Genomic DNA, 19,713 nt, shown 5'->3' with positions numbered 1-19,713 from the left:
ATACTTTGTTATATACCCTTTGTTGGCAATGACATAGGTCAAACGTTTTCACAAAGTCTTCACAAGGTTTTCACACACAGTTGCTGGTATTTTAGCCCATTCCTCCATGCAGATCTCCTCTAGAGCAGTGATGTTTTTGGGCTGTTGCTGGGCAACACAGACTTTCAACTCCCTCCAAAGATTTTCTATGGGGTTGAGATCTGGAGACTGGCTAGGCCACTCCAGGACCTTGAAATGCTTCTTACGAAGCCACTCCTTCGTTGCCCGGGCGGTGTGTTTGGGATCATTGTCATGCTGAAAGACCCAGCCACGTTTCATCTTCATTGCCCTTGCTGATGGAAGGAGGTTTTCACTCAAAATCTCACAATACATGGCCCCATTCATTCTTTCTTTTACACGGATCAGTCGTCCTGGTCCCTTTGCAGAAAAACAGCCCCAAAGCATGATGTTTCCACCCCATGCTTCACAGTAGCTATAGTGTTCTTTGGATGCAACTCAGCATTCTTTGTCCTCCAAACACAACGAGTTTAGTTTTTACCAAAAAGTTATATTTTGGTTTCATCTGACCATATGACATTCTCCCAATCTTCTTCTGGATCATCCAAATGCTCTCTAGCTTCAGACGGGCCTGGACATGTACTGGCTTAAGCAGGGGGACACGTCTGGCACTGCAGGATTTGAGTCCCTGGTGGCGTAGTGTGTTACTGATGGTAGGCTTTGTTACTTTGGTCCCAGCTCTCTGCAGGTCATTCACTAGGTCCCCCTGTGTGGTTCTGGGACTTTTGCTCACCGTTCTTGTGATCATTTTGACCCCACGGGGTGAGATCTTGCGTGGAGCCCCAGATCGAGGGAGATTATCAGTGGTCTTGTATGTCTTCCATTTCCTAATAATTGCTCCCACAGTTGATTTCTTCAAACCAAGCTGCTTACCTATTGCAGATTCAGTCTTCCCAGCCTGGTGCAGGCCTACAATTTTGTTTCTGATGTCCTTTGACAGCTCTTTGGTCTTGGCCGTAGTGGAGTTTGGAGTGTGACTGTTTGAGGTTGTGGACAGGTGTCTTTTATACTGATAACAAGTTCAAACAGGTGCCATTAATACAGGTAACGAGTGGAGGACAGAGGAGCCTCTTAAAGATTAAGTTACAGGTCTGTGAGAGCCAGAAATCTTGCTTGTTTGTAGGTGACCAAATACTTATTTTCTACAATAATTTGCAAATAAATTCATTAAAAATCCTACAATGCGATTTTCTGGATTTTCTTTTCTCATTTTGTCTGTCATAGTTGAAGTGTACCTATGATGAAAATTACAGGCCTCTCTCATCTTTTTAAGTGGGAGAACTTGCACAATTGGTGGCTGACTAAATACTTTTTTGCCCCACTGTATGTGTTGTATGTGTTGAACTGCTTTGCTTAATCTTGGCCAGGTCACAGTTGTAAATGAGAACTTGTTCTCAACAAGCCTATCTGGTTAAATAAAGGTCAAATAAAAAAATGACGGTGCCACGTTGAAAGTCAGTGAGCTCTTCAGTAAGGACATTCTACTGCCAATATTTGTCTATGGACATTGCATGGCTGTGTGCTGAATTGTATACACCTATCAGCAACAGGTGTGGCTGAAATAGCTGAATCCACATTTTTTTGTCAGAATCCACATATAGTGTTATATATAGTGTATTTATTCATTGCTCTACCGACTGTACCGACTTTTCAAATCATGCAAAGAAAAACATATTTCACTTTATTTGGAATGGAAAACCAGATAACGTTATACAAGCATATTTGAGTTTGGAGGTTTAAAACAATTAAATATTAAGGCATAAAATCTCTCCCTTAAAGCCTCCATTTTACTGAAATTGTATCTAAATCCAAACTGGTTTTCGAGCAAGCCTTCTAAGAGAGCCCCATCCTATGTTTAAGAGTGGGCTCTGCCTTTTTGCAGATTAAAACCTTGACAATGGGTCCCTCTTTAAAGTATCTTCCTTTTTAAATGAAGTCTTACAGAGTTGGCTACAATTTCAATTTCATCCTCCAGAAAAGGAAGATCTAATATTACAGCAAATAATATGTCTAAACTCCACAATGTACTGAAAGAGAAAAAAGTATATTTATTGGAAAAACTACAAGGGTATAATATTTATGAAGGACATTGTAAACAAGAACGGTAACATTGTCACACAAGCATTTAACAACAGTGTATGGAGGTGTATACTCAATACAAAATTAGAACCAACTCACCATGGCTCTGCCACAAAATTGGAAGAGACAATGACTTAAAGATGAAGTAAAGAAGAAATTAAAGAATTGGTCTGTCTGCCACCCAATCAAGCCTTTTTTTTTAGATCAATAGATGACACAAAGTGGTATACAGGAAGCCAGCCTAAAACCCCATCAGCAAGAAATGCAGATGTAGAAGCAAGATGGCTAGGAAAAACTCCCTAGAAAGGCAGGAACCTAGAGAGGAACCAGGCTCTGAGGGGTGGCCAGTCCACTTCTGGCTGTGTCGGGTTGAGATTATAACAGTACATGGCCAAGATGTTCAAACGTTCATAGATGACCAGCAGGGTCAAATAATAATAATAATGATAGTGGTTGTAGAGGGTACAACAGGTCAGCGCCTCAGGAGTAAATGTCAATTGGCTTTTCATAGCCAAGCATTCAGAGTTAGAGCACGCAGGTGCGGTAGAGAGAGTCAAAAACCGCAGGTCCGGGACAAGGTAGCACGTCTGGTGAACAGATCAGGGTTCCATAGCCGCAGGCAGAACAGTTGAAACTGGAGCCGCAGCACGACCAGGTGGACTGGGGACAGCAAGGAGTCATCAAGCCAGGTAGTCCTGAGGCTTGGTCCAAGGGCTCAGGTCCTCCGGGAGGGGAGGGAGAGAGTGATAATTAGAGGGAGAATACTTTAATTCACACCGGACACCGGATAAGACAGGAGAAATACTCCATATATAACAGACAGATCCTAGCCCCCCGACACAAACTATTGCAGCATAAATATTGGAGGCTGAGACAGGAGGGGTCGGGAGACATTGTGGCCCCAACCAGGCAGGATATAACCCCACCCACTTTGCCAAAGCACAGCCCCCACACCACTAGAGGGGTATCTTCAAACCACCAACCAGCACCACCATTGAATCATAAATGGCTTAAAATCGTTACTATAAATCCACCAAAAATGATGGCTTAAAGTCTAAAAGTTTTGACAGCAATACCATTCTTGATTTCCCAATACCTTGGCATCGGGTCTATGAACTGACATACAGTATAAAACAAACAATCCGTTCGTTTCAATTTAAAGCTGTTATATAAAATACTTGCTACAAAAATAATGCTCAATATATAAGGCATTGAACAGTCCGTCTTGAGGAAACAATCAATTGAACATATTTTCTGGTACTGTCCATTTGTGGCTCTCTTTTGGAGTCAGGTCCAGGTACGGTTGTTATGTCAAAATATTAGGGTTTAGATGGACCTGCAAACATTGTTAGGGGATCTGAAAAACCACGATCAGTTAATGGAAAATATTATTATACTCTGGGGTAAGGTATTTATTTTTAGGGCAATATCAGTAGAAATGTAATAAATAGGGAGATTCTGGACCCTCATAAGACATCATAGTAAAATGGAGGGATGTATTGCAAAAGGAAATATCATTATACTTGGAAAGATGGGTTAATCTGTGGACATTGGAGGGATTGAGTTAAAATCGGAATGATTAGGGGATTGGCCACTGTGAGATTAAATCCAGCACTTGAAGAAAGAGAATATTAGGAATATACGTATAATTATTTAACTACGGGTACTGTAGATGTGAGCGAAAATAGCTGTAAGTAGCAGTATTGCTGTCCGTTAGTTTACTCCAATCAGGATAGGGATGGTAGGGTAGGAGGGAAAAAGTATAAAGAAAATTAAAATAAGGGGGATTAGAAATTATGCAAAATTAAATTCATAGAACCTACAATATATCTGCAATATTAAAGGTGATCTACCCCCCCCCCCCCCCCCCCCCCCACACACACACACGCACACATACAAAAAGGAACATTTATTAGATGGTACAAAATGAGTTAGATGGTACCAAATGAGTTAGGTAACAATGATTTAGATGGTAACAGTGAGTTAGATGGTAACAATGAGTTAGATGGTACCTAATGATTTAGTTGGTAACAATGAGTTAGATTGTACCTAATGAGTTAGATCAGGGGTGTCAAACTCAAATACCCAGTGGGCCAAAATGTAAAACCTGAACAAAGTCACGGGCCAACATTGAACAAATTAACCTTTTAATATGGACCCAAACAAGTTTTGCTTTAACATTGAATATGGAACAAGCATCGCTTATTACCATACAATATATAATTTAATAGTGGAGACATGCAAAATCGAATTTCAAATGAAAAAACACATCAATGGCATTAATTTATTAAATAAATAACATTTAAATAAAAATTGTATGCCTCTTTTCTATTTGCAGCCTTCTGATTTAAATACCAAAATAAACTTTTTCCACTGGCTAATAATTTTACAAATAAAATGATAATAAATCAATCAACCATTCAAGCCCATGCCTTGTAGCAAGAAAAAGTGCATAAAGAAAACGTTAATTATTGCACACTGGTCTAATCTGATGTGCCCAAGCCAGATACCTGGCATCTCTTCTTGGATGCTAGTTCATCAATGTCTGGGCTCAAGCTCTGAGCTGAAGAAATCCTCAGTATAGAGCGAAGATGTTCATCAGTCAGACGTCTCCTGTGAGTTGTTTTGGTTATCTTCATCGAGGAGAAAAGTTGCTCGCATAGATAAGTGCTGCCGAACATGGAGAGCATCTGAGCAGCTTGGGTGCGGAGCTGAGGCATTGTGTCAGGGATGAACCGTGGAAACTGTGCGGCGCCCACAGCATCATACTTTGACTTCAGCGTGTCGTTGCACTGGAGTTCAATCAGCTCCATTTGGATGTTGGTTGGTGCATTTTCCACATCAACTGCGAAGGGATTACTAAGCAGTTCAAACTTGCATTTCTGGGCATCGAAGTCGGCAAATCGCCGGCTAAACTCAGCGGCGAGAACACTGAGTTTTTCAGCAAACTGTGCGCATGGGAACACGGCGGTAGAGATCTGCGCTTTTATGGATTGGCAGCAGGGAAAATGGCAAGGGTTTCCTTGCAGCATCTGATTCTCCCACAACTCTCCCTCATTAAAGGGCCGGGCTGATTTTGCGATCTCTGCTGCCACTATATAACTAGCCTTTACAGCAGCCTCGCTTTGTGATGTGGCTTTTTTAAACATATTCTGTTGTGAAACCAAACTTCTTTTCATCTCCTCTACTTCCTGGCTCCTTTGAGTCATGTCCAGGTCCTTGTATTTGTCATGGTGTTTCGTTTCATAGTGTCGTCTAATGTTGTACTCCTTACTTACAGCCACGTTGACTCCACAAACAAGACAAACAGGTTTGTCTTTTACATATGTAAACAGATATTCTGCCTCCCACTTGTCCAGAAAGCTCCTGTTTTCTGCCTTTCTTTTCGCCATTTTTGGGAAGGGTTAGCTCGCTGACAGTTGTAGCGTCTATGTTGCTATGACTACTGTCACAGAGGAGAGAGCGTTTCTGGGTCCTGTCCTGATTGGCACGCGAAAACAGCAGAGCATTATGGGATTCATAGTATTAGTGGTGAATGCGCTGTATAATACCGGCGGGCCAGCTCTAGTAGTAATTTGGTATTGTCTCGCGGGCCAAATATAATTACCCCGCGGGCCAAATTTGGCCCACGGGCCAGAGTTTGACACCCATGAGTTAGATGGTAACTCATATGGTACAGTTAAATGGTACTGTATTGTACGGTATATACACTAAGGTCCATTTAAGTGTAGTTCTGGACTAAAAAGTATTTTTAATGGATAATTTTTTTAATCCAGGACTAGGCTTCACCTGTGTGTGTGAAACTGGAGGGATGTAAGTATGTACAGTGTTTAGGCATTATGGCTCAGTTGGTAGACGATGGTGCTTGCAATGCCAGGATTGTGGATTCGATACCTGGGGCCACCCATATGTAAAATGTGTGCACCCATGACTGTAAATCACTTTGGATAAAAGTGTTTCTAAATGGTGTATATCATATTATTATTATATTAAAACTGATGTTGTAGTGATGGAGAAGACTGATCGTCTTTCATTGTTATTTTCACACACTAGTGCTGCCACCTACTGGTGAAATAAAATATAATATCTCTAATGTGTCTCTTGCGCTTGTCCTCACAGATCCCAACGCACCCTACAACTGGCATTCTAGCCATCTACGTGGCCCTTAACTACTGTGACGTGATCCACATCGCTGGATTTGGCTACCCAGAGTCTGAAGACCTGAAGCACCCCATTCACTACTATGGCTATGACACCATGAAGTCTATGAAGGTGAGGGAGGAAATTGAAATGGGGTGCTTCAACAATATCTACATTCTTCTGAAGTGTACACTCATTCACTACTTCCCACAAATCTAAAAGCATTGGATTGGTGGATGCATGGGCCAGAGGGAGTTTCCACCACATTCTGTAAACCAGTCATTTCCTTTCAAATCAGTGAAAGCAAGTGAAAGAGAGCACACTTTGGGAGGAAGGAAAGATAATTGGGATGTAGCCCTTGGACTATCAACAATCAGTTGTCTTGTCTAAAACACTATGCAAAGTCACAAATGAATAACATTGAATATGATATGTGGAGACACATCAAATTAAATGTATTGATACAGAGGAGTGACTTTGGCGTTCTGTTGTCATGAACAATTTCAAACCACTTTGCATGGTGTGTTAACATATTTGAAAATCAATAGATTTGTTAATTTCTCCTCTTCCTGACAGAATTCGTACCACAACCTCTCCCATGAGGTGAAAGCTCTGAAGCGACTAGAGGACTCTGGTGCTGTTGTATACCTACACCCTCACTCCTGACCAATGCAACACTAAGAGTAGTGCACAAGTGAATGATACAATTGTATATGATATATTATAAACTGGGTGGTTCGAGCCCTGAATGCTGATTGGCTGACAGCCGTGGTATAAAATGAGCATACATTTCCACATGGGTGGCCCCAGCGGGAATCAAACCCACGATCCAGACTAATGTACCAACTGAGCCACACAGGACCACAGTGAAGGAAGATAGTTGGGACACTGAAAAAGGACTATCCTTTCCTACACACCTTTATCACAATCTGATAAACATCCAGTGTGTTTTAGGGATTAACATGGGTATCCGGGATCTTGGGACTGTCCCAGGAGCACTCTCCACACAGTAGCGGTGGGTGGGGAAAATCACTGGGGGAGCCAAGGCAGGAGAAAAAAGCCATATTACAACCTACAGTTGAAGTCGGAAGTTTACATACACCTTAGCCAAATACATTTAAACTCAGTTTTTCACAATTCCTGAGATTTAATTGGAGTAAAAATTCCCTGCTTTAGGTCAGTTAGGATCACCACTTCATTTTAAGAATGTGAAATGTCAGAATAATAGTAGAGAGAATGATTTATTTCAGCTTTTATTTCTTTCATCACATTCCAAGGGGGTCTGAAGTTTACATACGCTCAATTAGTACTTGGTAGCATTGCCTTTAAATTGTTTAACTTGGGTCAAACGTTTTGGGTAGCCTTCCACAATCTTCCCACAATAAGTTGGGTGAATCTTGGCCCATTCCTCCTGACAGAGCTGGTGTAACTGAGTCAGGTTTGTAGGCCTCCTTGCTCGCACACGCTTTTTCAGTTCTGCCCACAAATTTTCTGTAGGATTGAGGTCAGGGCTTTGTGATGGCCACTCCAATACCGTGACTTTGTTGTCCTTAAGCCATTTTGCCACAACTTTGGAAGTATGCTTGGGGTCATTGTCCATTTGGAAGATCCATTTGCGACCAAGCTTTTTTCCTGACTGATCTCTTGAGATGTTGCTTCAATATATCCACATAATTTTCTCTCCTCATGATGCTATCTATTTTGTGAAGTGCACCAGTCCCTCCTGCAGCAAAGCACCCCCCTAACATGATGCTGCCACCCTTGTGCTTCACGGTTGGGATGGTGTTCTTCGGCTTGCAAGCCTCCCCCTTTTTCCTTCAAACATAACGATGGTCATTATGGCCAAACAGTTCTATTTTTGTTTCATCAGACCAGAGGACATTTCTCCAAAAAGAACAGTCTTTGTCCCCATGTGCAGTTGCAAACTGTAGCTTTCTTATAGCGGTTTTGGAGCAGTGGCTTCTTCCTTGCTGAGCAGCCTTTCAGGTTATGTCGATATAGGACTCGTTTTACTGTGGATATAGATACTTTTGTACCTGTTTCCCTCCAGCATCTTCACAAGGTCTTTGGTTGTTGTTCTGGGATTGATTTGCACTTTTCGCACCAAAGTACATTAATCTCTAGGAGACAGAACGCGTCTCCTTCCTGTGAGGTATGACGGCTGCGTGGTCCCATGGTGTTTATACTTGCATACTATTGTTTGTACAGTTGAACGTGGTACCTTCAGGCGTTTGGAAATTGCTCCCAAGGATGAACCAGACTTGTGGAGGTCTACAATTTATTTTTTGAGCACTTGGCTGATTTCTTTTGATTTTCCCATTATGTCAAGCAAAGAGGCACTGAGTGTGAAGGTAGGCCTTGAAATACATCCACAGGTACACCTCCAATTGACTCAAATGATGTCAATTAGCCTATCAGAAGCTTCTAAAGCCATGACATCATTTTCTGGAATTTTCCAAGCTGTTTAAAGGCACAGTCAACTTAGTGTTTTTAAACTTCTGACCCACTGGAATTGTGATACAATGCATTATAAGTGAAATAATCTGTCTGTAAACGATTGTTGGAAAAATTACTTGTGTCATGCACAAAGTAGATTTCCTAACCGACTTGCCAAAACTATAGTTTGTGAAAAAAATTGTGGAGTGGTTGAAAAACGAGTTTTAATGACTCCAACCTAAGTGTATGTAAACTTCCGACTTGTGTGTTGTTGTAATTGCGGTGTTGTCTCTATAAAGTGTTAGTTCATTTGCCTTGCCACTGTGATATATAGGCCTAAGGCCGAGACAATAAGAAGACACAGTGGAAGAATAAATTCAACCACATTTTTTTTTCATCACAAAACCAGAGAGCAACAACTGTCCGGTGAAGTCCACAAAGCATATTGCATGTAACATGACCTACAGCATGGTTAATCAAGTTAATGCTTCCAACATTTTTGGACTACTAAAAAGCTATTGATTTAGAACACCGGAGAGTTAACGCAAGTTGCAAAGAAACAGGAGCTGCCTCCACCATTCCAGGACCATTTTAACTTCAACATCGTCAAATCACCTCTGCTTAGTCTAATACAGTGCCAACTAAAAGATTCCAAAAACGATTTAGTCCAATCAACATAAGATAAATATCATGTGGTTGCCCATGGTACTGATTTTTGTGTGTGTGTGTAAGTTGAAAAAACATGTTGACTCACCCTACTTGTAGAGAAATGCCAATGCCATCCTCCTCTCTTCATGTTGTCTTACAGTACTTACTTTTAGTTTTGTTATCCTAGGCTACCTGGCTAAAATGCTTGCTCGCTAGCCTAACTTCCGTTCATGGGCAACGATTAGCCAGCTAATTAACATTTGCCTTCCTAGCTACATATTGAACTTCCATCCTCTCAGGCCAGATGCACAATGCATGAACTTATGGTTGGATCAGATTCATCTTTATAATCATTGGCCAGTACTAAAATGACTAGAACATTAATATCTTATATTCTGATAACATGGCAACCACGTTCTGTGTATGTTTGATGGGATGTTGATGGAATATTTACCTAACCCACAAAAAACTGGACACATTAATGTTTTTGCCATGTTCTCATAAAATTGCTACAGATTTCCAACACATTCCTCCCTATCCTGTAGGTGACCATTGCACATAGCATCTTATTGCTTTTCACTCTGGAAACCTTTGTACAATTTTGAAATTAAATAACATTTATTTAGGCCTGGATTCAATCCCTATTGCCGAAGATCCGTGTTAAAATGTAAAGGTAGACTAAGTTCCGATTGAGCCGACATATATGCAGCTTTTACCGTGAATGCAGTCTCCCGGACCACAGAAACATTGCCTTTAATTCTCAATCACTATAAAGCGGATTTTCAGATCTACAGATTGAATAGAGCCGTTAATTCATTAATTCACATGGTAGAGTATAGTGTAGGGAAATTATGCGACAATATAAGATATTAATTTTAGAAAATACACAATAGCTGAAAAGTGGCTGTCACATTGATGACACAGACTGTCTGGAAGTTGGTAGTGCCACCAGACCTGATTCGAGGTGGACCTTTTTGGCTGTGGTGGTTGCCAGATATTTGGCACTACAGCAAGGCGTGTTGGTCTCATAGATGCTGTGGAAGCTGTTGTAGTTCACCTCATAGAAACCCTTATCCAGGGAGAGGACTGGTGTGAAGCGATACCCCCACAGCACCTCAGTGTCCAAATAGGAGCTTCGAGCTTAACACATCATTCCTGTAAAAGATTGGAGAGATTCATTAGATTCCTTTTTTTTGCACTTCAAAAGCATACGAAAAACATCTTAAAGACAAACACAAACAATGCCTGCATCTCATCTGCTCATACCCACATGCTCACACCCCCAACCTTAGTGCCTGCATCTCATCTGCTCATACCCGCATGCTCACACCCCCAACCTTAGTGCCTGCATTACTGTTTGCCGCTTTGCCTTAAATTGTACCAATTTGTTTTTTTCTCGGTTGCCCATCCTATTTCAATAATAAAACATTTTCCATTGTGTCAATGATGGCGGATTGATTGACTTCCAAGTTTTTAATATAAGTTTTTTTCAAGATGAGTGATGAGAATCGTTCAGCCCATTATGTATCTCACTACACCCTCATATTCCATGTTTTTGAAATATGCAGACAGTAAGTTTACATTGTAATACTTCTGACATTGTAATGTGTACGTTGTAATACACATTCTTATTTACAGTTCATTCGGAATGTATTCAGACCCCGTGATTTTTCCACATTTTGTTACATTAATCTAAAATGGATTTGTTTGTCCCCCCTTCAATCTATACACAATACCCCATAATGACAAAGCAAAAACAGGTTTTTAGAAACGTCTCAAATTTATCAGAATAAAAATACGGAATATCACATTTACATAAGTATTCAGACCCTTTACTCAGTACTTCGGCAGCGATTACAGCCTCGAGTCTTTTTGGGTATGATGCTACAAGCCTGGCACAACTGTATTTGAGGAGTTTCTCCCTTCTTCTCTGCAGATCTTCTCAAGCTCTGTCAGGTTTGATGGGGAGCATCGCTGCAAAGCTATTTTCAGGTTTCTGGCTGGGCCACTGAAGGACATTCAGAGACTTGTCCCGAAGCTATTCCTGCGTTGTCTTTGCTGTGTGCTTAGGGCTTGTTTGCTGTGTGCGTTGGCATGTTGTAAGGTGGACATTCGCCCCAGTCTGAGGTCCTGAGCACTCTGGAGCAGGTTTTCATCAAGGATCTCTCAGTACTTTGCTCCGTTCATCTTTCCGTCGATCCTGACTAGTCTCCCAGTCCCTGCCGCTGAAAAACATCCCCACAGCATGATGCAGCCACCACCATGCTTCACCATAGGGATGGTGCCAGGTTTCCTACAGATGTGACGCTTGGAATTCAGGCCAAAGAGTTCAATTTTTGTTTCATCAGACCAGAGAATCTTGTTTCTCATGGTCTGAGAGTGCTTTAGGTGCATTTTGGCAAACTCCAATTGCGCTGTAATGTGCCTTTTTTCTGAGGAGTGGCTTCCGTCTGGCCACTTTACCATAAAGGCCTGATTGGTGGAGTGCTGCAGAGATGGTTGTCCTTCTGGATGGTTCTCCCAGCTCAGTCAGAGTGACTATCGGGTTCTTGGTCACCTCCCTCACCAAGCCCTGATTGCTCAGTTTGGCTGGGCGGCCAGCTCTAGAAAGAGTATTGGTGATTCCTAACTTCTTCCATTTAAGAATGATGTAGGCCACTGTGTTGTTGGGGACCCTAAATGCTGCAGATTTTTTGGGGTAATATTCCCCAGATCTGTGCCTCGACACAACCCTGTCTCAGCGCTCTACGGACAATTCCTTCGACCCCATGGCTTGATTTGCAAAAATGTCTAAAAATCTGTCATTATGGGGTATTTTGTTTAGATTGATGAGGGATTTTTTTCAAATCCATTTTTAGAATAAGGCTGTAACATATCAAAATGTGAAGAAAGGTCAAAGGGTCTGAATACTTTCCGAATGCACAATGACAGCCTACCAAGAGGCAAAAGGCCTCCTGCGAGGATGGGGTCTGGGATTAAAAACTAAAATGTAGGACAAAACACACATAACGACAAGAGAAACAACACTACATAAAGAGAGACCTAAGACAACAACACAGCATGGCAACAACACAGCCCGGTAGCGACACAACATGGCAGCAGCATGACATGGTAGCAGCACATTACGTGAAGCACCCACAAGTGTCAGTAAGAGTGTGTGATTGAGAGTTTTTTGCAGCTCTTGAACATTAGTCAGAAACAAAAACAAACAAAAACAATTTCTCCTGAGATAAAACAAGAACAAACAGCAAATTAAGAGTTTTCAGAAATATTGATAAATTAGCTTTTATTGTGTAAAGAAATGTTTTTTTCACGATCTAATCAGGGTTCTTTTTTTGATAATTCAATACAGTAATATGAAATATGTATGTAAAACATTTACATTTGACATTTTATTATTGTAGTAGATGCTCTTATCCAGAGCGACAGTGAGTGCATGCATTCAAATGTTCATCATACCAGCAACAAGATGGTGAGCCAAGCCCACTTATTCACCTCTATATGTAGTACTCCAGTCCTATGGCATCCTTCATTCGGGTGTGAGGTACCATTAAATCGTCTACAGGACCTGACAACAGAAGCATAGAAATATTCTAAACCTGATGTATAGGTTGTCAGAAAAAGCGATATTGACAGAGAGCAAGGGGGAGACACAGACAGACAGAAATACAAGCAAAAACACATGTATTATATTTGGTCAAACTTAATTCAACACCAAGACCATACTTGGCTTCTATTATGTGATGGTTCTTTACGATGCATCATTATTAAAGCGCAACGTTGATACCTGGTATTTCAAATTAAACCAGTCAATAGCCGGAGGAAATTGTCTGGAAGCATTGCCCCATTTTTATAGAACCACATTAGGATTTGCAGAGAGAGAGTTGCAATGTTGTATTTATCAGTTTTAGTGGAACAATGGTTTTTGGGGAACAGCTTGCCAGGGATCAAACAATGGTGATCAGGCCTAGTACCAATGTATAGTAAGTACATTGTTTAAGGGACCAGTCTCAATGCAGAGAGGATGTTGCAATACGCTCTCCTTCTCTCATAAGTATCACTTCTAAATGTGGGTGTCTTTGTTTGCTTTGCATGTTGAGCTATATCATTCTAATTGCATGTGGCTGTGCTTTCATGCCTCTTCCATTTACTAATAATTTTTTCTGTTTGTTTTAACATTTGTCAGGGAAATTACCTTTCAAATGTAAGTATTCTATCATAAGAGATTTGTATTCTGCATTTGATCATTTGTGCCTGCCCTATTCTAATCTGAGCTTCTTCCACGTCAGCTGTTCTTTTTGAATTACAAAACAAATGCTCATTGTCTGGGTTTGAGCAATCGTCTCTGTCTAATCAAATCAAATTGTACATGTCACATGCACCGAAAACAACAGGTAGACCTTATAGTGAAATGCTTACTTACAAGCCCTTAACCAACAATGCAGTTTTAAGAAAAATAAGTGTTAAGTAAAAAATAGATAAGTAAAAAATAAAAATATTTAAAGAGCAGCAGTAAAATAACAGTAGCGAGGCTATAAACAGTGGGTACCGGTACAGAGTCAATGTGCGTGCGGGGGAACAGGTTAGTTGAGGTAATTGCGGTAATATGTACATGTAGGTAGAGTTAAAGTGACTATGCATAGATAATAAACAGAGAGTAGCAGCAGCGTAAAAGAGGGGGTGGGGGACAATGCAAATAGTCTGGGTAGCCATTTGATTAGCTGTTCAGGAATCTTATGGCTTGGGGGTAGAAGCTATTAAGAAGCCTTTTGGACCTGTACCTGGCGCTTCGGTGTCGTGCGGTAGCGAGAACAGTCTATGACTAGGGTGGCTGGAGTATTTGACAAATCTATATTTGAGCAATTGAGTTTATATGATCAGCACACAACTGTGATACGGAGAGTGAATGGTGACATTTCTTAGGGGTTAGGGTAGGGTTTGGCCGGCAGGGATGTCCTTGTCCCATCTCGCACTAGCGACTCCTGTGGCAGGCCGGCCAAGTGCACACTGACACGGTCGCCAGGTGCACAGTGTTTCCTCTGACACATTGGTGCGGCTAGCTTCGGGGTTAAATGGGCATTGTGTCAAGAAGCAGTGCGGCTTGGTTGGGTTGTGTTTCGGAGGATGCACAACAGTGGATGGAATTTTTGACCGCCTCATTGAAACAATTGAGCATGTCAAATGCAAGATCCGTGAAGATACTCACACAAAAGGGATGTGGGTATGTTATGGACAAGAGCAATGCAAATTTCAATTCAGAGAGACACAACAATTTGTTTCACTGTCTGGCTGAGCTGCATGATAATGCTCACAGGAGGGGGTTCTGACCACCTTGAAGTCAGTGATGGAACTGATGGCCCCACAATCCTTAGCCCTGGCCTGTGTACTAATGGTATCAGATAGAACTTTGGACGTCTTTGACTTGAAAGCCTACAATGCAGAACAACATGGCCACTCAAACCGCTTGCCAGTCATCAAGTTACACAATACAATTCTGTGAGTATTTTCACTTACAGCAATGTTGTTTGATATTTATTCACAGAACTGAGTTTGCACTTCCTTCAACAGATATATGCCACTCATTTGCTTCTGTTGACACTCATTGACACTTTTCTCAGGTTGGACCACTGTCGGATTCAACCAGACAGCTTTGAAACTGTGGCATTATCTCTAATGTGTGCCAATAACTATATCAGAGAACTGGATCTGAGCAACAACAACAGTCTCAAATGATTAACTGTTCAGGAGTCTCATGGCTTGGGAGTAAAAACTGTTGAGAAGCCTTTTTGTCCTAGACTTGGCACTCCGGTACCGCTTGCCATGTGGTAGTAGAGAGAACAGTCTATGACTGGGGTGGCTGGGGTCTTTGACAATTTTTAGGGCCTTCCTCTCACACCGCCTGGTGTAAAGGTCCTGGATGGCAGGCAGCTTAGCCCCAGTGATGTACTGGGCCGTACGCACTGCCCTCTGTAGTGCCTTGCGGTTGGAGGCTGAGCCATTGCCGTACCAGGCATTGATGCAACCAGTCATTTGACAGTCGTGATGCTCTCGATGTTGCAGCTGTATAACCTTTTGAGGATCTCAGGACCCATGCCAAATCTTTTTAGTTTCCTGAGGGGGAAAAGGCTTTGTCGTGCCCTCTTCACGACTGTCTTGGTGTGTTTGTTGTTGACCCACCATACGACCACCAGTGTTTCCTGATCAAGTGTGACAGTGAGAGACAGGTACGGTGTGGGATAAAGATCGAAAGTGAGAGGCATACCCAGTGAGCGAAATGATGTTAAAAAGAAGTCTGATGTTAAAGTTAATGTTTTAAAGACTATGTAGCGTTGCAAAGGGTTGGAAACTTTCTGGTTAATCTCCAGAATTTTTCTGGAAGTCTTCCATGGGAAGTTAAGCCCTGGAATTTGGGGAATTTAGCTTAAATTCATCAAAAATGTTAGCTTATAACAGTGAACCTTTTTTGTGGGATAAACACAAGGCAATTATAGGTCTTGTGGCATATTTTGGTTAAACTATCCCCAATTCAATGGAATTGCAACCCTCTGCATGCACAGTGCATTCTTACATCACATGTGCAGTGCGCTCTTCCATCACATGTACAGCTGATTGTAAGTCTTGCACACTAATGAGATGCTATTGAGCCCATACTACTACGCTGTCTGAGCCAAGAACTACATGCTTTCTGGGAAGTTTTGATTACAATACTGGGTGGGGTGAATATATTTTATAAGACATACATGATTTTTTGTTAACTAGTAAATAGTAGCCTACAGAAAAGTTGTAATGTTCGTTGTCTTCCTCTGATGAGGAGTAAGATAGATCGGACCAATTTGCAGCGTGGTATGTGTCCATTTTAATATAAAAAAAACCTACACCAGAAAATAACAACGTGAAACAAACGGAACAGTCCCATGTGGCACAAACACGGAAAATAAACACTCACAACTCAAAAGTGAAACCAGGCTACCTAAGTATGATTCTCAATCAGGGACAACGATTGACAGCTGCCTCTGATTGAGAACCATACTTGGCCGAACACAGAAATCCCAAATTATAGAAAAACGAACATAGACAACCCACCCAACTCACGCCCTGACCATACTAAAACAAAGATAATATAACAGAACTAAGGTCAGAACGTGACAAAAGTGTGTTTAAATAATTTCTAACTGCTAACTGAGGAGTGTTAATTAAGCTGTTTCATACATGTTTCATTTTAAAACATTTATCTTACAAAGGAGTTGGTTAATCTAACTGCTTAACTATTTATATGTACCTGGAATTGTATTTGTTGTTTTTTATACAATTCCCTTTCTAATCTTTACAGGAAAATGCCACGGGCACTATCTGATGTGTGGAAACATTTCATTGCAGCTAACATAGAAGGAAATGTGTACATTTGTAAATACCATGCCAAATCATATGTGAAGAATGCAGCAAAGATGCAGAATCATCTGGCCAAGTGCATAAAGTTCCCTCAGTGTTCACAACAAGCAACCTCTAACAAAAGTCCCTTATGTTCTATTTGAGGTGAAAATGATGAATCAGACACCTTATCGATAGCAACAGCTCATGGTCCTCCTGGAATCAGAAGTTGTTTTGACTCAATGGAGGGACGTAGTCAGATAAATGCTGATGAATGTCTGGCATGAGTTGTGTATGCAACTGGTTCACCTCTATTGGAAGAGATTTCTGAATGTTCTTCGGGCCAGCATACACCCCTCCAATCAGCCATGCTTTATCTATTAATTTGCTGGATGCAGAGTTTAACAGAGTTCAAGTGAAGGTCAAGCAAATCATAGAGAAAGCAGACTGTATTGCAATCATCTCTGATGGGTGGTCGAATGTTCGTGGGCTGGGAATAATTAACTACATTATCTCCACCCCTCAACCAGTATTCTACAAGAGCAGACACAAGGGACAACAGACACACCGGTCTCTACATTGCAGATGAGCTGAAGGTAGTCATCAATGACCTTGGACCACAGAAGGTATTTGCACTGGTGACAGACAATGCTGCGAACATGAAGGCCGCTTGGTCTAAAGTGAAGGAGTCCTACCCTCACAACACACCCATTGACTGTGCTGCTCATGCATTGAATCTGCTCCTCAAAGACACCATGGCACTGAAAACAATGGATACACTCTACAAGAGAGCCAAGGAAATGGTTAGGTATGTGAAGGGTCATATAGCAGCAATCTACCTCACCAAGCAAAGTGAGAAGAATAAGAGCACCACATTGAAGCTGCCCAGCAACACACGTCGGGATGGTGTTGTCATCCTGTTTGACAGTCTCCTGGAGGGCGCGGAGTCACCAACATCAGCCACCTCAGAGCACAACTGGCACTTGTTTGGGAACACACACACCAAAGCACGCAACAGGCTGACCAATACAAGGGTTGAAAAATTGGTGGCCATCCGGGCAAATCTGAGGCTTTTTGAGCCTGACTACAAGCCATCCTCAACAAGGTTGAAAAGTAACAGTGAAGATGAGGCCTCACAATCGGATGTTGAAGAGGTGGACATTGAGGAGGTCCAGGGAGAAGACATGGAAACCTGAGAGGAAGACAACCAAAGCTTTAGTTTCTAAACTATCATTTTACAGATGTATGTTGAAAACGTTTTTTGGAAATGCGATGGATAATTGGGGATCATTCAATATTCCCTTTCTTTTGTTGTTCGGTGAAATCATCTCATGTGAAGAGTCAACTAATTTAATTAAAGTTAAATTTTTAATTAAATTGGTTTTAAAAAATTATATTGGAAGGATTTAATAATTTGCAATTATGTCTACTTATGATATATTTTATATAGACATTGAAAAGACAACTCTGCGGATGTTGAAAATCAGTCTTTGTCCTATGTTAGAAAGTGCATATTTTAATGACGAAGAATTGTTTTGTTTTTTTGTTTGTCGTTTCTATGGTTTAAATGTCAACTGTACATAATGTCACATAATATCTAGATGTCAGTGATGTGCAGTTCGCAAACAATTCATCATTTTCTTGTACTTTTACCTTTTTTTCTCCCCAATTTGTAGTTACGGTCTTGTCCCATCTCTGCAACTCCCCTCCGGACTCCGGAGTGCCGAAGGTCAAGAGCCATGCGTCCTCCGAAACACGACCCTGCCAAGCCGCACTGCTTCTTCACACACTGCTCGCTTAACCCAGATGCAACAATGTGTCGGAGGAAACACTGTCTAGCTGGCGATCGATTATTTTTAAACAACTCTTTTTACTGACACCAGAGTCATAATTTATTTTTTTCTGAGTAACTCATTCATTTTAGTTGTTAATTTGACCTGCTGGCCGCAATGAATCCTACGGGCAATATTCGCTCCTCCGGCTCAACGGCTCCAGACATGTTCCGACCATCCACTGTCTATAATATGTAGCCTATGCGCAGGAAACTACATGTTTAGAACTGATTGATCGCATGGTGCAAGTATTAATGTAATGAATTGATTATTGAATATAATTGATGGACATGGACGCAGCCTGGTAGAACAAAAAAAATGGATACACAGCCTACCTCTGCTCAACAAACTCGAGAACTAATCATGTGGGGGGCTGGCTGCTGCAGTTCGCTGACGATATTGTGCTATTCTCCCTTGCAGCAGTCAAGCAATTGCATTCCGCCAAGAATTGTTGACAATCTATTCTTGTTGCAGATGCAACGGACCTCATTTCAACGTTATCAGGAAATAATCTTATTTGTATGCCTAGCAATGACAAATGTACATCGTTTGAAGCACACTTTTATACGTCTCAGTCACAAGTGGTAGCTCCTATAAGTCCAATGTTGGTGAACGAGAGAGTGGTAGAATTCTGATTATTTTGAGATTTTTGTTCATTGGTCATCCGGTAATGGATACTGCGTACTCTGGACATGACTGAAGCAAATTAACGGAATGAGTCAAAGGATTCAGTAAAAAGAGCCACTCCTATAATGTTAGAGGAAAGCATTATGTCAGATATAAAAAATACTAAATAAAAATCTAATTGGAGCAAAACAGATATTGAAGTAAGAAACGTATAATTGCTCCCATATATCACTCACACTTATGTTAGCCATTTCATATCCTTCAGAATTGGTAGTGATCATTTTCTAGGGCTTTTGACACAATCAACAGAACACTTTAACAATCTACAGCAACATTCTCAGTAATGGCTATGGAAACATTTGACTTGCCATGACTGTGATATGTGGTTGTTTATCTACCTTAGTTGAATGCACAGACTGTAAGTCGCTCTGGATAAGTGTCTGCTAAATTACCAGAATGTAAATGTGAAAACGAACACTTGCAAAGCACACTGGGTATATTTCTGATGAGATCTGCCCCCAAACAA

At 41.2% G+C, this 19,713-nt stretch overlaps 1 protein-coding gene across 9 annotated transcripts in view; it reads left to right on the top strand.

The window, feature by feature from the left end:
• Nucleotides 1-19,378, top strand: part of LOC110533427 (CMP-N-acetylneuraminate-beta-galactosamide-alpha-2,3-sialyltransferase 4) — a 52,934-nt gene extending 33,556 nt beyond the window's left edge. For 8 of the 9 annotated variants that reach the window (XM_021617616.2, XM_021617622.2, XM_036989810.1 and 5 more), the window contains 2 exons: nucleotides 6,256-6,408; nucleotides 18,405-19,378. In XM_021617616.2, the coding sequence (XP_021473291.2) occupies nucleotides 6,256-6,408; nucleotides 18,405-18,605 (354 nt within the window). In that variant the 3' untranslated portion in view covers nucleotides 18,606-19,378. Of the gene's footprint in view, nucleotides 1-6,255; nucleotides 6,409-6,852; nucleotides 7,029-18,404 lie in introns of those variants that run through there. The other variant, XM_021617619.2, reaches the window with a different exon arrangement.
• The last annotated feature ends 335 nt before the right edge of the window (nucleotides 19,379-19,713 follow it).

Source organism: Oncorhynchus mykiss, chromosome 10, assembly GCF_013265735.2.
Source record: "Oncorhynchus mykiss isolate Arlee chromosome 10, USDA_OmykA_1.1, whole genome shotgun sequence".
Taxonomy (NCBI): Eukaryota; Metazoa; Chordata; class Actinopteri; order Salmoniformes; family Salmonidae; genus Oncorhynchus; species Oncorhynchus mykiss.
This window is presented reverse-complemented; position numbering and strand designations above follow the sequence as displayed.